The sequence below is a fragment of the Diadema antillarum genome, unplaced genomic scaffold, assembly GCF_040938485.1.
Source record: "Diadema antillarum isolate AM-2024a unplaced genomic scaffold, OU_Dant_1.0 seq00001273_RagTag, whole genome shotgun sequence".
Lineage (NCBI taxonomy): Eukaryota > Metazoa > Echinodermata > Echinoidea > Diadematoida > Diadematidae > Diadema > Diadema antillarum.
In genome coordinates this window covers 602,504-622,202 of record NW_027272054.1, presented here as the reverse complement: position 1 = coordinate 622,202, position 19,699 = coordinate 602,504, and the positions used below count along the sequence as shown (strand labels likewise).

The following is a 19,699-nucleotide window of genomic DNA, read 5'->3' as shown; positions in this document are numbered from 1 at the left end:
GAAATTTTGGTGAAAATGACTTTTTTTGGATAAATGGTCAGATAATCAGGTAAATGTTGTCCTGTCCAAATCCTAGCTCTCTTACCCTCAAAAATGGGCTAACACAGCATGTCAAAGGGAAGGCTCTCCAATTTGATATAGTGCTTTGGCTGCCCTGTCTTTTTGTTCTCCTGAACATTTGTCATTTTGTAGATACGAGGCCTTGTTGCCCCAGTGATGATATGTATGTTCTGATCTTTTCTCATCAGTATACACAGATAACACATACATTAAGCCCCCCCCCCCAAAAAAAAAAGACTGAATAATGCGCTGTACACACATTCATCGCAGTTGCATGATTATGCTAATGCGCGCAATGTGTATCCACCGACAGTGTCATCACATTAAAAAAAAAAATTCTGAGTAAAATTTTCAGTTATACCATATCAAATTCCTAATAGTAGGGTATAGAATAATAACATTCGTAACAGTGTGACTTACATTCTACACTCCTTCACCATTAATTTCAGAAATGTTGCTTATTATGCAATAGTAGAAATACAATTTCTCTAAACATGAAAATATTACGTTGTTCTTTTCCTAAATAACTGATTTTGTAACAAAATATACATATATTGCCTTTGTTGTAAATCTTTAAAAGCAAGCAAAAAACAGATCAGCAAAGCTGTAGACACACAGTGTCACCTAAATATATATCCAATGCAATGCATTGGCTCTGCCCATCCAAAGACAATGCATGGAGTCATCGTCTCAAAGTGATAACACGTTTAAGTACAATAATAGTCATGCATTCTCTGTTATAGCATCCAATGGTAAGCTCACCCATATCATACTAAAGATCCATCACACACATTCACTGCATAGCTGTAATGGATATTGTGTCATAACACAGTTAAATAACAGGTCAGTTACGTGTTTATGGCTCCAAAGTAGCATAAAATAATCTCATTTGTAATAAAACATTCAAAAAAGGGGGAAAAAGGTAAAAAAATAACAAGCACAAGCACTTGAGATTACTCAAGTGTGCACTCACTCTACAAAATTCCACTTTGTGAAGTCTGCGGGCAGGTACATTGAAGACTTGTGTAGTCCACCACACACTATTGTTCTCTTTTCCATGCTTGAAACTTCTTGAAACTTTTTCCCACATTCATCTTCAACTCCTCTGGATGATCGAGAACAGACGGGATGCTTTTGTCCTCAGTCTTAGTTAACATTGACAGAAAAGTAGGTTGTCTGCCATGAACAAAAAAAAAAAAAAAGAACAAACAAAACAAGAAACAAAAATATACCAATGAAAAAAGTCCATGTACTCTATAGCACTGACTATATAACCAGTGCTTATTTCTCTGCTGTTTTCCTTAGGGTAAAAAGTGCAAGACTCTCAAGAGTCATGCCTGGCAAAGACCTGCGGCTGCACACCCTCCTTACATGACATTGGGGCCCCAGATGACGTTGGAGTAGTTCTCTTTGAGGGCGCTATGCAGTTTGTCCGCGTGGGCCTGGTCCATTGTCTCCACCACACACTTCACCTGCAACGAGAAATTTGAAGCAAACGATTAGCTACACATCCCAGATTACACACCTTTAATACAAGGCTGAATGTGTTTATAGAGGTAGTCTCAATCTACTTAAAGCTACTCTGCTTGCCTAGCATCCAACCGTCAAAATTTATCACTCTGAAATGAAGGAAAAACAACTTACACATCTTTTGATAGCAAAGGAAATGTATGTATGTATGTATGTATGTATGTATAAAAGCAGTATCAGGTCTGGATTTCATGGATCCTGCAGTGATCATGTTGAGATTAATATTTGATATCTCAATTCTAAATACTTGTTTCTCTCTAAAAGTTGATTGTGTGTGTGTGTGTGTGTGTGTGTGTGTGTGTGTGTGTGTGTGTTTATTTCCCCTTTTTTTTCTTTACTTTTCTTTTTTTTTTCGTGTGTTTTTTTCAACAAAGTATCATAGTCATATGACATGCACAACATGAGAAGTGTGCAAATCATTCCACTCCTTCGATCTGATGGTACAACACAGTACAGCATACGCCAACCAGGACTCTATCAACGTAGTATGATAGCTCTGCATCAATACAGGGGTATGGCACACTGAATCAAAATCAAGCACCTAAATTTGACAGAACATCTAAATTTTGATGGTGTATCCTACGTAGAACCAGTAAAGACATATCATGGTGACAATCTTCCCCAAGTCCAGTACAAGTCACTGATGTGAAAGTCACATTTACAAGCCTGGAGAGAAAAGAACGTACCTGTACGTGGAATATTGCACTCTTCAGAAAGGCTCTTTCATGGAAAATGTCCTTAATGCTGGAGAAGTGAAGACATGAAACAGTGGACAGTATGAGAGTATATTCAAAACCATTTGACACATTCATATTTTGAGTTTCACAGTATTATACCCCAACAGTCATGAAACAACTCTTTGCATGCGATAGATACCAGCTATATGGGGGGAGGGGGATATCTATTTCCATTTGGGCAATGATTGGTTTGTAAGTACCCTAATGCATAATACCATCTGGCACATGCCAAGGTACTGCCACATTTCACAATGACTCCACACACTTTATCAAGGTGTAATACGGAAACTTCAGTGAAGGGTCACGCTATCTCTCTCTTACACGATTCACATTCAATATTCAGCAATTACATTCTGGTTTCTACATTTCAGTGTACAGGCATCTGAAACACGTACTGAAACTTTTTGTCCGACATCTGATTGAGAGAATTAATTGTCATTCTATTTTATTTTCTCACACTGTTTTACCTTTGGGCAGTTTGATCTTTTGGCTGTACACAACAGTTCGTGAAATTTGAGAAAGTTTGCACAAAATGCCATTTTTGAGCATACAGACAACGTTCCCTGATGGCACTTTTGAATTTAACTTTGATATACTTGGCACAAATAAGCAAAAACTGCTCTAGCCAAGAACTTACCTGATTCCTAGCTCCTTGATCAGCTTGGTCAGTTCGGCAATGCCCCCTGGCCGGTCACTGACGGTCACTATAAACCTGACCAATCGGCTGTCGGCTGCCAGTCCTCTCTCCAGCACTCTTCCCAACACTGTGGTGTCAATGTTGCCGCCACAGAGCGGTACAACCACCCTGCAGAGAGGCATCAAAATAGAGAAGGAAGTCATTAGAAGAATTGTGGAGAGGATTTAAAAGACACTAGCAGCACCATGAAAAAGGTGACACTGCTGTAGTTTTCCGCACACAAATCACATAGAACATATACTGTAAATGCTGTTTTTGCGAGAGTTTTATTTTTGCAAATTTCGGGACTTATTTGGACCAAGCCAATTTCTACAGGAAAGCATAGGCCTACAGCAATTCTACAGTACTTTCATTGGACAGACTATCATACCCGTTGTCTTAAAATGCTGATCTGAATTCAAATTATATGACTGAAAGAGACCCCCTCCCCCCACCCCCCCCCCAAAAAAAAAATCAAACAATAAATTCTACACAGAAAAAGACACAAAGAGAGAGATAGACAGTCATAAAGAATGAAGATGGCAGAACAGCAAGGACATGACATGACAAATGCATGCTCAACTATTAAGCAATTACTTTGAGCATGCAATATATTGTTCACTGCTCAATAACCTCACCTCTTTCCCTGAAGCTCTGGCAGCTTCCCGCCGATGAGCGCTGCTAAACCGGTTGCTCCTGCTCCTTCCACCACTGCCTTCTCTACCTCAATCAACCTCAGGATGGATAGGGCTATATTATCTTCACTGAAGGGGAGGCACAACACAAGACAAAGGGAGTGTTGAATGAAAGTTGTTAAAGGGATGGTACATTATTGGTGGAGATGAGAATTGGGCTTTTAACTTTTTGCAAGATACCAAGAAAACACTTACACTTACAGAATAGTACAGAGCATACCATTTTAAGAGGAATTCAAAGTTTATTCGATGAAAATCGGGTTTGGAATGACTGAAACATCCAAAAACAAAGTAAAACAAAACAATCATTATAAAAGGTGGGTCCTACATTTTATAAGAATCGCTCTGTTTTGGATATCTCAGCCATTTCAAAACCAATTTTCATCAAATAAACGTTGAATTCCTCATGGAATTACATGCTCTTTCACGTTTCATAAGTGGTTTCTCATTATCTCACCAAAAAATGTTAGAAACCTGAAACTAGGTCTCAACCAAAACTTATACAATCCATTTAAATATATTGGCACCTGCCCAGAACATGTGGAGCTATTTTATTGGACTTACCCCTCTCTCTGCTTGGGACTGTACACAGTGTGTATAATGCTATGGGGTATTCTGTGCCAGTCAGCACTCAAAGTGCACAGAGGATTAACCAATCTATGTGCATGTCTAACACACAATTCCAATCACCTCCTAAAAGTTCAACTCATATACACCATTATAATCCTTTTGAATCTATTTCAGAATATATTATTTAAGTAGCCTTGAGGGGGTGCATATTCATTTACTATTTAACAGTACATCCATATTGTTAATTTTAGTTTTGATTATCAGTAACTTACATTGAACATACATTTCACTGTAGTAGCTTGTGCATTCAATTTAACATTGAATAGCATGGAGACTTTTCACAAGTGATTGGTTCCATGCAAAACAAAAAACAAAAAACAAAACAAAACAAAACAAAAAAAAGATGGACCACACTACGCACTTCGTACAATTGTTTCTATGTCCCTAGATAAGAACTTGTATGTTTCTTGAAGAAAAAGAATATCCAACTACTAGTGCCTAAACCATCTATGCCATTTATTCCTTTGACTGAGCATTGACACCACAAAGAACACACCTGACTGTAATCATCTTGTCCACTAGACTCTGTGCTGTAGCAAATGCATTTACTCCAACCACTGGTACAGCCAGTCCTGGGAGAAAAAAGGGAGAATGTTTAAAGTAAGTCACATACACTCATGTTTTTGTAAAGTAATGAAAATTTAAAAATCACAAAATCTGTACAAGTATTTGTTTAAAAATGGCTATAGTATTAAACCACCCTTATAATACTGTAACCTCATGAAATGACTACCACAGGTAAAACTTGATTGTGATTCAGTGGATGTGAGTTTGTCATTCGTGACTCAACTGTCTTCTTGATGTAACAACTTTCAGTACATTTCTTTAAAGTCACATACACTCATGTTTTTGTAAAATTAAAAATCACAAAATCTGTACAAGTATTTGTTTAAAAATGGCTATAGTATTAAACCACCCTTACAATACTGTAACCTCACGGAATGACTACCACAGGTAAAACTTGATTGTGATTCAGTGGATGTGAGTCCGTCATTCATGACTCGATTGTTTTCTTGATGTAACAACTTTCAGTACATTTCTTTAAAGTCACATACAATCATGTTTTTGTAAAATAAAGAAAGTTTAAAAATCACAAAATCTGTACAAGTATTTGTTTAAAAATGGCTATAGTATTAAACCACCCTTACAATACTGTAACCTCACGGAATGACTACCACAGGTAAAACTTGATTGTGATTCAGTGGATGTGAGTCCGTCATTCATGACTCGATTGTTTTCTTGATGTAACAAATTTCAGTACATTTTTTTTTTAAAGTCACATAGTCACATACACTCATGTTTTTGTCTTTGCTGGCTTTTGAACAAAAACAACTGCCTGAGGGGCAAAAATGGTGAAAAGGAATGAAAAAGAATGCAGTCAGTAAAACATTGTGCAATCAATTTTGGAAAAGACTTATCTCTGAATAATGCAAAAACATTCTTCACTTATACATATACTGTAAAACAAGATATTTTGTGGCACAAAACATTTGAAAGTAGCCTCTAACATTCAAAGCATACAGTGTAGGCAAGAATTTTGCGTGCATTTTAATTTCATAAATCTTCGCTCTCGCAAAATTCCCGCAATTAAAATGCACACAAATATTCCTCGTTTTACAGTACTTCATTCACATGTCTTGGACTACCCTGCATGTCAAACCATGTTTAATACTCCACATGTAAATATTTAAAAAATATGATCCAAGACCGGTGGGAAGCCAAGGGGTTTAACGAAAACATGGACTCTGCATTTTTCGATAATAACCAAGCAAAATGTTACGATGACATGACATGCAAATTGAAGTTGCAACAGTACACATGTTCAGTCGGTTAGAGATGGAACTTAGATCTCACCATCGGCTAGAGTTGGTCCAACTTTGAAATATTCTGGTTTTCCAGCCTCCATGGCTGCAGAGAAGCTCCTTGTTAACTCGGATTCGACGCCCTGAAAAGTGAAGAGGAGGATGTGTCAGATGGAAGCCTCATTTGTGAGAACATCACCAAAAATTCTGAACAGAAGACTAGGAGGCTTATTGTCCTGCTAAAGACCAGCTTGTCATTCAAACAAGTTACAACATTATATTCATGACGAGAAAAAGGTTGCTCTGATAAAAATCAACAGACTTTTGTTGTAAGGAATCTGGAATATACTATTATAAGCAACAATTGGAGAGAAAAATAAAGCTACCAAAGATAAAAGCTGCTGTTTGCTTTTCAGATACTGTTACAAGAATCAGAGCATATTACAAACAGAATTCTAATCATCCACTACTAAATCTCAGCTTACAAATTATATGCTTAAGTTCCCATATACGTGTAGCAAATGGTTTGCTGCCCCTTGCCACAATCTTCACAATTAGTTCAGTATGGCTCAGCAGATTTTCATCAAGTGGACCCTGTAGTTGTTTTTTTCATACTTTTAGTTTGTAGGTGCTTACATGGGACAACTACTGCAATGTCTTTGCTATGGTGGTTGTGGTAATTTTCAACAATGCTCAAAGCCATTGCTGAACATTACACCTTTTAATAGAGGTGGTGAACGTCCTTGCATCCAGTCATCACAGAATTTCTCATTTTCTACATTTTTTGCTGAGATTGATGTAACTGCATCCATGTGATGCTACCTACTATCACGCTTCAATCATTCAAGTCTTTTAATCCTTGCTTGCACACCGGCATATGTCCACTGGAGTGCTTTCCTAGCTGATTAGCACAGATGACTGGAAACTCATTGCCACTGAATAGAGACCAACCAAATCCCCTTGAACCCTATTGTGTCACCATGGCCTCCCCAATGGACCATGACCCATTCTAGTATCTCAGTGGGCTGTGTAACTTACAATGAGGTCAAGCTTGGAGGATTTCACTGAATGCTGATGATCTAAAAACAGTGCTTGAAGTTACAACTATAAAGGACACTGAAAGGGTAAGCAGTCACTGAAACTATTTGCAGTGAGAATAGTGTGATAGTTTTGACATTGTCCCTCCTCTGGCTGACTTACGATGACTTGTATGGAAGGGTTGAGGCTCTTGATTGCCAGGGCCACGCCGGCAATCATCCCTGCCCCACCCACGGGTATCACCACGGCGTCGACGTCTGGCACCTGCTCCATGATCTCCAATCCCATGCTGCCCTGGCCAGCGATGATGTGAGGGTTGTCATAGCTACGTTGGGGGGGGGGGGGGGGGGGGGGGAAGAGGAAACAGAATGCAATCATATAAGGGGAGTTTGGGTCTTGATATGGGGGAGAATACTTTGAATGATTGTTATGAGAATCAGAACTTTGCCCTGAAAAAGAGTCAAAGCATCTAAAAAACAGTAGCCTTCAAGTCAGCTTGTCTGATTTATGGTCTGCATACGGCATCAAAATGAAAAAAAAAAGGTGATATCTTTTATTGAAAGCTAGATGAGAAGGCATCTATGGCACTATAAAAAAAAAATAATAAAGAAATTAAAAAAAAAACTAAAAAAGGGAATGAAACTTTGATGGAATCACATGAACTTTATCCGACAATGCCAACTGCACAATATGTTCTGTGAGAGAAATACTGAGTAAAACCCACAAATTCTAATTTGTAAACAGGTAAGAGAGTTGGAATACGCATGTGAATTATTCCTTTTTCTGAAGGAAAGGACGAAATGCTGCAAACTACCATCTGGATTCAGTCAAAGTTTAAATTCATGCAAATACTTACCCATTGACATAGAAATATCCCCTCTTCTTTGCCAAGTACAAAGCAAGTTTCTTGGACTGCAGATGGCAGAAAAGAAAAAACCAACAATAAATTTTGGCATATTTTTACTGTACAAAACCCTGAAACAACTGCATATAAAACATGCACACACATGTGCAGAATATCAAATGCAATGTGGCTGGTACTGTAGAACACTTCTTAAATTTTTTATTTTTTTTTAAAGGAAGCTCAACTGATTCTTTGTTCTTACTTTTAAGAAAATTAATTAATACCACACTGCATGATTCTTCATTTTCACATACCTCACTCATTACAACATGAATTGACACTAACAATCATTCAAGCTTTTTGATGTTCACCAATTTATACACTCAACAACAAAAATATTGCCTTGACTAATGCAGTACCAGCAAATTAAAATTGTCAGGTTGTACATGGCTTTGGTCAACATAGCCAGTCAATGCAGCAGAAGCACAATTTGTGGGGCAAATTATTTGATGTACAGGGCCCCAATGTGTCTCTCTTTCTCTTCTTTCTTTAAAAACACAACATCAACACAATTTATCACTATTACCCCATTCAGACTCACACAGTGTGAACAGACTCAGCATGGTTGACCTACAATATAGGGGACAATTCTGAAGGGGGGGGGGGGGGGGAAACCCCTAGAATTGCAAACTTGCTTTTCAAGATGGAGTAATATCCCTCTTGCTGTTCAAGATGGAAGTCTGCAAAGGTTGCTAGAGGAACAATCTGTCTTCCTCCTCTAGCTTTGATGAAGAAGAAGGCTATGAATTTGAGTATGAATGATAAATACTTCACTATAACACTCTCTTGAATTTAGTGATGAGTAGGAGCACATCTATTTTACCAATGTGAACAAGGCCTATAATGAATAACCATACGTCAGAATTAGAAGCGTGGATAAAATGAGCCACTAACCTCTCCAATGTCCTCTCCCCGGATGATGACAGTGGCGCCGTGCTGCTTACACCGGTTCACCTTCATGATGGGGGCAATCTTGGGCATCACCACAAAGACCGGTATCCCGAGACTCTTGCCGTGGTATGCCATGGCCAGGGCGTGGTTCCCCGCCGAAGCTGCGATGACACCCCTCTGCTTGTACTCCTGGGAAAAGCACAAGTGTGGATAACCCAAGTGAGTGGGACTACTGGTATCATACAGAAATTGAGATTTTTTTATCATCATGAGTATCATTATTACTATTATCATAATTTTATTTCAATTATTATTATTACTGTTATCGTTATCATCATTTTCATTATCACCGTCATCACTGTTATGAACGAGTTGTTTCTACTAAAATTTGCTTGAATTTTAATGAAGATAAGTTCAACTGAGGTATATGTGACAATGCATCACAACAGGTTGAACAAAAAATTGTACGCCCTGATTTTCAGTGAGGACTCATAATCTAGGTGAAACTGGTCAACCGAGTCAATCAGTTTTTCATATTTTCTGTAAGAGTGATTCTTCTTTCCATTAATCTGAAGTTTGGAATCATAAAATCAATGGGAAATTGTGTTTTTAGCAGTTTTTCTGAAACACTCTGTAGTAGAATAATGTGATTAGGTATGTCTTGGAGGCCCCTTTTCACTTCTTAAAAACCCTTTATTACTCTCTCTTCACTTCCAACTCTAGTAAATTTTGAAAGGATGATGCTGCTGCTTTGAAAATTGGCACTGGTCATTAATGGAATGTATTGATAGAGCATGCTGAATTTAAGCTTAATCTGATGATTCCTTCATTGTTGTTGCTGAGGAGTTTTACATCCAGGGACCTGTTGCATAAAAGTTACAATTATGGTAACTTTGCCATCCAATGGTAACTACCATGGCAACAATACTCAACAGCCAATAAAAATCAAGAATTCCACGGAAGTTACTATTGGATGGCAAAGTTACCATAATTGTAACTTTTATGCAACGGGCCCCTGTTCTTTGTTTCATTCATTGCACAGAGTGCAACTAGGTAAGATTAAGTACTTGATAGACCACAGCTGAAAACAGAGCCTTTTCTCATTTAAATACACACTTTTCCAGTGTGCTTTCTTTCCAGGTTAGGAAAGTCCATTTGAATTAAGTTATACATCATTTCACAGCTTAAAGTCTGCTCTTTCAGAATATGCATTTAACTAAAAATCCATGTCTCACAACTTTGTTGGTTTTATGATGCACGGTCACATGCGCAGTGTGTGACTACGAAATGCTCGCTCTATATATGGAGGGATGCCTTGAATTGCTAAGACTCATACAAAGAGTCATCATCAACCTGCACAAAATGCTGTTTGTGGTTTGTGCTGCACATATGACAAAGTATTACATCATCAGCAACTGCCTAATGCCATCACTCAGCTGTGACAAATCTGTCGCCAGCAAAACATGCGTGAGAAAACCTCAACGATATTGATGGCACAAGCAAGCAAGAAAACGCTACCAGAATGATGCCTATATCACCCACACACATGTATCACACACAAACACATACACATTCTAAATCAGGACACATACACACATTCTAAATCAGACGCAAACACAAACAATGGAATCCATACCTCTGGAAGCATGAGAAGAGTGTTGCGTGCTCCACGTTCCTTGAAGCTGGAAGGGCAGAAAAGGGCAGAAAAGGGCAAACATTAGGAAGGGACATAGCTGTGCACATCATTTCTAAGTCTGAAGTAGCTTACAAACTTTATTGCATTTCCTAAACTAAAAGCTGGTGGAAACTGTGGTTTCATGATAGCTTGATAACTCTGGATCCAGCTTAAAGGAGACAGTGTATGGAAAATGTGTATCAAGGATTGTTAGCAGTAAAGCATGGGTTGAATGGGATATGATACAGTTGATAGTATTCAGGAGACACAAATCTGTCTCCTTATAGTGTCTCCTTTATGTAGTGATAAAGCATGTACAGTAGTGTCTCCCTAAGGTGACATCCTATACAATGTACATACATGGACCAGGTAATGCATACAATGATAAAGATTGTCATGTTTTTAATACAGATACCCACAATTACATACAGTCGTAAATGGGCTACTCTATGCGTACCTTGATTAAACATAAAAATTGTCATGCAATGCAAGGATGGATCATTATTTGTTAGATGTCACAATAAATTTGGCCAATAAGCATGATTAAAACCACATGAACAACATCTTTTTTTTTTACTTACTTTTGAAAATCATCTTTTTTTTTGGCATTTAAAATTGACCTTGAGTCCCAGAAACAATCCAGGGAAAGATCTCAATTGTAACATTTGTCAAAGAGATGCAGAACGCACAGAAGAAATATAATCAAGCCACAATGGTCTGATGCAGTAATAATATACATGATGCTGCAGCATGAGTGCAACATACTATACGCCAATTGAGTCTGATATTTCTTGAAATGAGACTTTCTGACAATTTTGTGAGTGATTCAATTAAGCAGTTGTGGAGTGCAGTAATGAATAGAGAAATAAATGTCTGTACGTTGCATTTGTGCCAGGATCAGAGACAACTTTTTCATGCGTTGTTAAATTCTCAATCAGCATCCGACTCACAAAATTCATACAAATGGAAAAACCCTGTGGGACATACAGTAGCTTGGCACTATCCTGTAATTTTACCTTCCTGTGGTTTGCAGGTAATCCTTCTTGAAATATAAATCCATTCCAAGCATTGAAGACAGATTGGATTTCTGGGAGGGAATAAAAGAGACAAAGAGAAAAAAACAAACATGTGATCACAGGCAAATCTCTACATGACTCTCATTTGGCAGGGCCTAAATCTTGAACTTTTTATGGGTATAATCACATGGAATATTTAGCAAATGGTACTCATGGCACCTATATTGTAATGGTACTTACCGGTATTCTTCTCATCTGTCATCAGTTTTTTTTTTTTTTCATGCCCTCTCAGACATGAATTTACCAATTTATGTGAACATGAATTAAAAAAAAGAAGGAAACATTCAACTACATCAAAAAAAAAAAAAAATCATCTTAAGATAACAGTGGTATAGGAATGAAGAAATCATATCAAGCTACACAAATCATTCTATTTGTGTTTCCTCCTCCAACATGTGATTGAACTTCTGGGAAGAGAATGTATTTGCACACTCCAACTGCCAAAGCACACTCTAGTTCTCACAAAACTGTTAAAGGAACAGTGACTGCCCCTCCCCCCCCCCCCCCCAAACCCTCACTCAGCCAGAAGAGAACAAAATTAATAATGCCAGAAGTTCAGGTAGATGTTCCATGCTATCTGAGGCAGAGTTCCAGTAAACTGCTTTCCAAAAGACTGCAGTCAGCTGAGTGCAACGCTCCTTTCAAAAACATCAAAAGCATTCCAGTCAAAGACTGCTCAAGCATTACCTGTCACATACTGTATAGACAGCCCTGAAAAGAGGCTTGTATGGTACAGGCATAATCACTGGGGCACAATGGCTGGTTAGGGGATCACTGAAGTCTACCAATTTAAGCAATGTCTGTGTACCCACAAAAAATACAATTACAACTAACTATACCTACACTGTCTCTCATTTACTTCCCCCCCCCCCCCCCCCATTTTGGTTTATTTACTTCATCTCTAGTTTGTAAAACTTTTTTATCCATCATTCATTTTGCTATTCTATGGCAACACAGAAAATTCACATTTCTCTCAGAACAATGTCTTCGCAAAATATGATGTTGGCAGATTGCCAACATTTACACTTCAAAAATCAGACAGATCACAAAGAGCTATAATAAGGGAGATACTCAAGTGTGTTTAGATACATACAGTGTACAGTGTATGCACCTCAATTGGATTAGTTTAAATGACAATCCTTGAATCTGGAAAACTATTAATTAAAGAAAAAATCCACTTCTATCATAAGGATTGAGAGAATGCAGCAATATTGAATCAGAACACATCAGTGAAAGTTTGAGGAAAATTGGATAATCTGTTCGAAAGTTATGCATTTTTCAAGTTTCAGTGCCGCCATCGCCGGATGAGAACACCTCTACAGCTGGTGATGTCACATGCGTAAAATGATGTAAGGAAAGTACTGTATAAAGAAAATTCAACATCATTTTCACTTTTCTTGCAAAATAATAAAAAATTATTGAGCACTTGACTATCCTCTTTCAGAAGGTAGGGGGGGGGGAATATTATCCTTTACAATGTACATGTCAGAAATGAGTAGATGGAATGTGCACTTTTTCCAAAAAAGTTAATTTTTGTGCAATTCTCTTTATATTTTCCTTAAATATCATTATATGCCTGTGACATCATACAATGTATAGTACAGCAGCAACTGTGCAGAAACTTCAAAAATTCATAACTTTTGAACAAATAGTATGACTTTCCTCAAACTTTTACTGATGTGGTCTATTGATATTGCTGCATTCACTCAATCCATACAGTACTATAAATATGAAGGTGGACTTGTCCATTAACCCTATTAAGCCAAAGCTATTTTGACCCCTTTATAAACTTTTTTATTATTTGATGTATCATCGTCATATTGGGCACGTGAGTAGAGTAACTCATACTCTACATGACCGTACATTTGAATTTTCACAAAGTCACCCATGGAGGGCGCTATTTACCAAAATATAAAGAAATACATAGGAAATATGCTAAAAACATGATTTTTCTGTATAATTTCTTTATCCCCATTATATACAATATGTCTTATTATAGACCAATAATGTTCATATGCCACAAATGATAAGCAAGTAGAATTTTATTAGTTGTTATGGTTGAAATTTCTCAAGGTCACCACATGGGGGCGCTATTCATATCAACATAGTGATACATTATGAGACCTGAGATGAAATGTTTGGGATGGGTACATGTATAGTTATGACATTTCAAATTTGTATAATACTGGAATTTTGAGATTGCAAACTGATAATATGATAAACTAATGATATTAGAGGCATAATTTGGGTGAAGGAATCAAAATAACTCAAAATATACGGGCAATCTCTAGAAAATATTATTGTTTTCAATTATCTCTATTACATCTATTGTTTTATGCCTTTGTCACATAAAAACAAAGGAAATAATAAGAAAAACTTTCCAGGACCATAATTACTTCAAATTTTGCTCCTTCAACAAATTTCAGCCAAAAAACACTCATTTCATACACTGTAATGCTGTTAAATGAAGTGGGAACACAAAAAAGATGCAAAATCTGACTGACATAGTTGTCAGTTTATGGTTGCCATGGCAACCAACAACATCAAATATAGCTAAATTATATATCAAAATGTTCGCAATAAGATTTTAGGAAAAGTCACCAAATTTGGTTGAAATCGGATCTAGGGCGAAGGAGTGGCAAACGAAAATCTGGTAGGGGGGGCACAATGTGCCCCCCCTTGGGCTATATACAATGTACAAATGTAAGGGTTAATTTGTCAGGGCATGAGGAAACTGTTGATTTTTCATGGAGCCTCCCTTGATATCAGGGCAGTGTTGCATGTCTGTAGTGGAAACGGGGGCTTTAAGATGTAGGTAAGATGTAGGTGTGATGTATCAGGACACAGATAACAGATTTCAAGTGGATACTGCGCCATCTCTTGGGCTTTTGGCCTTATGAGCTCAGAAACTTCTTGTGTTCATCACAGGCAATGGACAATGGAATAACTTCCTCGTCACTCGAAGCTGATACTGAAAATGATACCAATAGCATATCTTATACTTTTAACAATCCCATGATAGTATTTAGTAGGCCCTGTAGATGTATCTTCAGACAATAAGCCAGTTCGTAATTAGCTCATGTGTACACATTGGTACAAATGACCTTTCTTTTTTCTCGATTAGGCACTTCACTCGTTTTCAAAGCGGCATAATGCAAAAGCTTGCCCGACGTACTAGTAACAATTTATGGAATTCATGTTCAAACAAAGAATGAACTTGGGTTTAGATCAGGTGATTGGCGTACTCCATCAGTTGACAATTTAACAGGCACCCATTTCATTGTTTTGTATTGAATGCAATAACAGCCTATTTCCGTTTATAATTGCGAAATACCTTTCTTGTTGTCAGGTGGATGTGCTGGCAAGCACCATTTAGATAAGGATCACATGAATAATCATCGCATCACAGATGCTCATCTCAGTGAATTTACAAACCAAAATGCCTGTTGGTACAAATGACCTTTTTCTGCTCATGCGCAAAGTGGAATTACGAACTGGTCTATTGCAAACATATTATCCATGTCTCTTTTATAAATGCAATCAACCAAGTTCTAAAATTCAAACAATAGAACAATCTTGTTACATCATGCCATTGCAACCATGTCTGATGACTACAAAATTCACATCATTGGGAGGGTGATACTGTAAAACGAGGAATGTTTGAGTGCATTTTAATTTCGCGAATTTCGCGAGCGCCAAGATTCGCGAAATTAAAATGCACGCGAAAGTTCTTGTCTACACTACATGCATTGAATGCTGGTGGCAGTTCGCAAAAATTTCATGCCGCAAAAAAGGCCATCGGCACCAATTCGCGAAAAATAAATGTTTCACAGTAGTTGCTGTTGTTGTTGTTGTTGGTGGTGGTGTCCCATTGTTACCTTGTTGTATCTCAGCATTTTCCTTTATGCCACATTGCTGCTGGTTTTGTATTGGATCATATTTTTCATAAATTTCTTGGCTTGGACAAGTGAATGAGTTCCCTGTGAATAGGCAATTATGAACATCTGGGACCTGATGCATAAAACCTGTTTTGCCTCAGAAAAACTAAGGTTGATTCTAACAAAGTTTTTCCTGTGTTAAAGTCAATGGCAGCATCATACCAACCTGAGTTTCAGTTCTTTCAAGGGTTTCTGTCAGGTCAAACATTTTACATGCAACTGGGCACTAGTTGGAGGTCAACCACAACTGAAAATGGAAATGTAATTGCACCATGTAAAATGATACCAAACCAGGAAAGTCAGAATTGACAGCCTGAAGAATTATTTAGTTGACATGTATCTGGCTGCCTGCCAGAAGTGTGATTGTCTGAAATTCTAACATCTAAAGTTTTCATTTTCTCTTTATAATATTGCACATTATAAATACACGCACCTATACAGTAATGGACGATGCCAAAACATTCAACTGAATATCTTAAAAAAACAACAATAACACACAAGGTATTGTCAAGCTTCCAAAGCCTTGGATTAATTACTGATTATTCAGTTCATAGCCACTTTTGTGCATGAGCAGAAAAAGGGCCATTTGTACCAACAGGCATGATAGTTTTTAATTACACTGACTAAGCATCTGTGATGCAACGATTATTTACTGTAAAAGTGGATCTTTTCACGCAACTAATTTTTCACGCTTGGCCAGGCAAGAAGAATTTTGTGTGCTTTTAATTCTGCGGAATCAAGACATCAACTACTGTAACATATATTGCATGTCAAGCAAAAATATTCACATGCTTTAATTTTCGTGCTCGTTTCTGGTTGCACATATGCACGGAAATTTCCGTTTTTATAGTATGTTATGCTGCTCGCCAGCGCATCAACCTGACAGCAGGCCTGGTATTTTGGCAAGATTAACAGAAAAGTTTGTTCAAGCATGCAACAAAAAACAAAGAAATTGACGCTTGAAATCGATGGATCATTCTGGTCACCTGGTCTATGCAAGTTCATTCTTTGTTTGAACATGTATACCATAAATTGTTATGTCGGGCAAACCTGTGCATTATGACACTTTTAAAACGAAGCAAAGTGCCTACCCAACCCAGAAATTATAAAGGTAATTTGCACATGTATCAATGTGCATGTGAGCTACTTGCATTATTCATCTGGGAGGCTGTTGGACGCCTTTGTGCTGAGAATTCTTTGTGATATCACTTACATGTGTGAGTGATCAGTGCATTCAGATGGCACAGCACTTCAGGGTGGAGACAAAAAAAAAGGCACATGTTAAGGATTGACCTTCCATACAACAAAAACACTTTTGTGATATGTGAGCTTCCCAGCTAGTAAACTAATCTAAGTCACATGCCACAGCACAGATTAACTGCAGGAGGTTGTGAATCCTTTGAAACCACTCATAAAATGAGTGTACCATCCTTATCCTCCCCTCCATCCCCCCGCCCCGCCCCACATACACAAATCACATAACAAACCACAACAACAAACAAAATAAAAAAGTAACTTGCCTGTTTTTCGCTGTCCATCTGGCACCACTCTGTACTTCATTCTAATCACTGAATTACTGATTTCTTTGATCACCTCCTTCTATGAAAGTGTGAGATTCTAATTGATAGTTAGCTCTAAAAATTGGTAAATTTTATGCTTAAAGAGCTGTTTGTAAGTAATGTAACTATAACCATTGTCAAGGTAGGGTTGTAGAATATGTGATTATTCTTTTAGCATACAGTGAGGTAATATGTTTCTGTAAAACTAAAAGATGTTGTCACGGACATGCTTTCATTTTTTATTTGGTTTGTTCTGTGTTTCATGCGTGTGGGGCGGGGGGTAAGGGTGGGACACTCATTTTTACTTGGTTTCAAAACGGGTTCACAACCTCCAGCAATTAACCTGTGCTGTGACACGTGACCTAAATTAGTTTGCTATTAAAATGGGGAGCTCACAATAGTGTTTTCATCGAATCGAAGGTCAATAAGTCTTCACCCTGAAGTGCTGTCCCATCTGAATGCACCGATCACTCATGCATGTCAGAAAGAATTTTCAGCATTGAGGCATCAGACAGCCTCCCAGATGAAGAATGCAAGGCCAAACCTGTGCAGCAATAGTCAGTAATGAATCAAGGGCTGTTCAAAGGCTTTCAAAGAAGCTTAACAATAATTTGTGATCATTCCATGCTATTGTGTCGAGTCTTTGGCATCGTTCATTCCATTCAAGCTTTACTGTATAATCATACGTTCATTATAATAGAAAAAACGTCCGAGATAATTAGAATTTAAGATAATCTCTCTTCTGGCAGGCAGCTAGATACATGGCACAGACTTAAATAGACACTCATTTTTTGGATGGTCGGTTCTGTTATTTCCTGGTTTGGTATTGCCAATGTGCCATGTGAAGTTTTGTGTATCTGCACAATGTATACGTACTACAAGTCCATTGCATTTCCTTTTTTTTTTCACGGAGACAAACGAATTGAATTGAGTTAAAGACATAATCTATTTAATAAGGAGAATAATTCTGCTTACAGCACAGGGGGTCCTTATGATTCCTGTTTTGATCTTGTACGCCGCAGCACTGACATCCTGGAACTTGACCTGGATGGGGTTGGCGGGGTCGCAGAACGGATCATGCTGGTACTCCTCGTTGATCTGGCTAATGTCGATGTTGACCTCCTTCTCCAGGTCACCGTCCAGGTCACTGCTGATGCCGTCGGTGCTGACGCTGTTCATGCTGGTCGATGACTTCATGCTGCCCATCCCATTCATGTTCTCCATGCTCTCTTCCTCCATGGTCTGACCACCGATGATCTCTGTTGGCATCTTCTGCTGAGTCTCCAGGGCGTCCTGCGCCAGTAGCTGACAGACTTGGGAACCAATTCCTACACAGTCCTGACAAAAAGTCAAGAAACAAATCAGAAGCCAACTACCTACGGTGATGTGCCATGTGAATGTACCAAGATATCTATAGATGACTGGTCTTTGAATTTCAGACTCCAAAGGCATGTGTTGAAATCTTGTCCAGGAGTATGATTCTTTGTAGATTAATAGCCTGACCAAATGCAGTACGATGCACTTGTGTACAGTGTAGTGACAGAGCTGTGTAATTTATGTAGACAAGAACACTTTTACTCGCATGGCCCCTCTTGACCTAGAAAATGGATACCACCCAGATACAAAATAATCATCAAGTTAGGAAAAGGGCATTTCAATATGATCATCGAGACAACTTTTGGTTAAGAGATTGTAATGTTCACTGACATTTCTCCACAAAGAATGTTTGCTATAAAGACCCAACACACACTAAAAAGAACTCTGGAAAAAATCTTCTTCTTCTTCTTCTTCAAAATACTCCTCAACATTCTATTTAATCTAATATTCAACTTGACTTCCACTGTAACTAATTAACAATAATAGAACAGTGACAGTACAAAAAGAAAATGATCAGTTGCAATCGAAGGACAGTTACAGGAAACCAACACAGGAAATTAGTCTTCATTTGTTCATCAAATGAAATTAGCCTCATTTGTTCAACGGAAGACAAACAATACAGGAAGTCATGTTCACCAACCCTTATCTATGACACACATTTACTGGACAAGCAATTCATTTCCTTGTGAATAATCTAGCAAGTCATCACGATGGTCATGTTTGTAAATTGTAGATTAATGTGTAAGAAGAGTACATGTGGAGTACAAAATGAGTGACATCATCAGCATCATAATACTTAATAAAAACAAGTTTAGAGTTAGACTTCTATTAATTTGTCTTTTAACGACCTGATATACTTGCACAGATTTCTTTCTGTGAGTGTTAATGGAATGGGCAAGATAAAAAGAGACAAGCAATCTTCTGAGTCCTTCTTCTGTAGGACCAGGACTCCTTTTGACCGAAGCTTTTGAGCGAAGAATCGGTCTGTATCTGGTCGTCGGATCGGGGATATGTTATGTTCCGCAGGCAGAGACTACGTCTGGCTTCATGAAATCCCACCGGAGAAGAACAATAACGTCAAAAAATAAATAAATAAATAAAAACGACTCCT

At 37.9% G+C, this 19,699-nt stretch overlaps 1 protein-coding gene across 1 annotated transcript; it reads right to left on the bottom strand.

Annotated features, from left to right (window-relative positions):
• Window positions 1–263: 263 nt before the first annotated feature.
• LOC139745505 (L-threonine ammonia-lyase-like) lies at window positions 264–18,539 on the bottom strand. The gene is made up of 12 exons (XM_071655895.1): window positions 18,187–18,539; window positions 11,655–11,725; window positions 10,600–10,645; window positions 8,967–9,152; window positions 8,025–8,080; window positions 7,331–7,493; window positions 6,183–6,273; window positions 4,825–4,900; window positions 3,642–3,767; window positions 2,965–3,132; window positions 2,277–2,334; window positions 264–1,532 (listed from the first exon to the last, which is right to left on the bottom strand). The coding sequence occupies exons 1-12, from the start codon at window positions 18,478–18,480 to the stop codon at window positions 1,428–1,430; spliced, it is 1,440 nt and encodes a 479-aa protein (XP_071511996.1). The 5' UTR covers window positions 18,481–18,539; the 3' UTR covers window positions 264–1,427.
• Between the last annotated feature and the right edge of the window lie 1,160 nt (window positions 18,540–19,699).

Bases quoted from the DNA above. Each gene is read 5' to 3' on its own strand.
- LOC139745505 (XM_071655895.1), bottom strand. From the start codon at position 18,480: ATGCCAACAGAGATCATCGGTGGTCAGACCATGGAGGAAGAGAGCATG. The intron at 6,274-7,330 runs GTAAGTCAGCCA...TTCACTTTTCAG, and splicing joins ACCCTTCCATACAAGTCATC to GGCGTCGAATCCGAGTTAAC. The intron at 3,768-4,824 runs GTGTGTTCTTTG...CCTCCCCTTCAG, and splicing joins GACAAGATGATTACAGTCAG to TGAAGATAATATAGCCCTAT.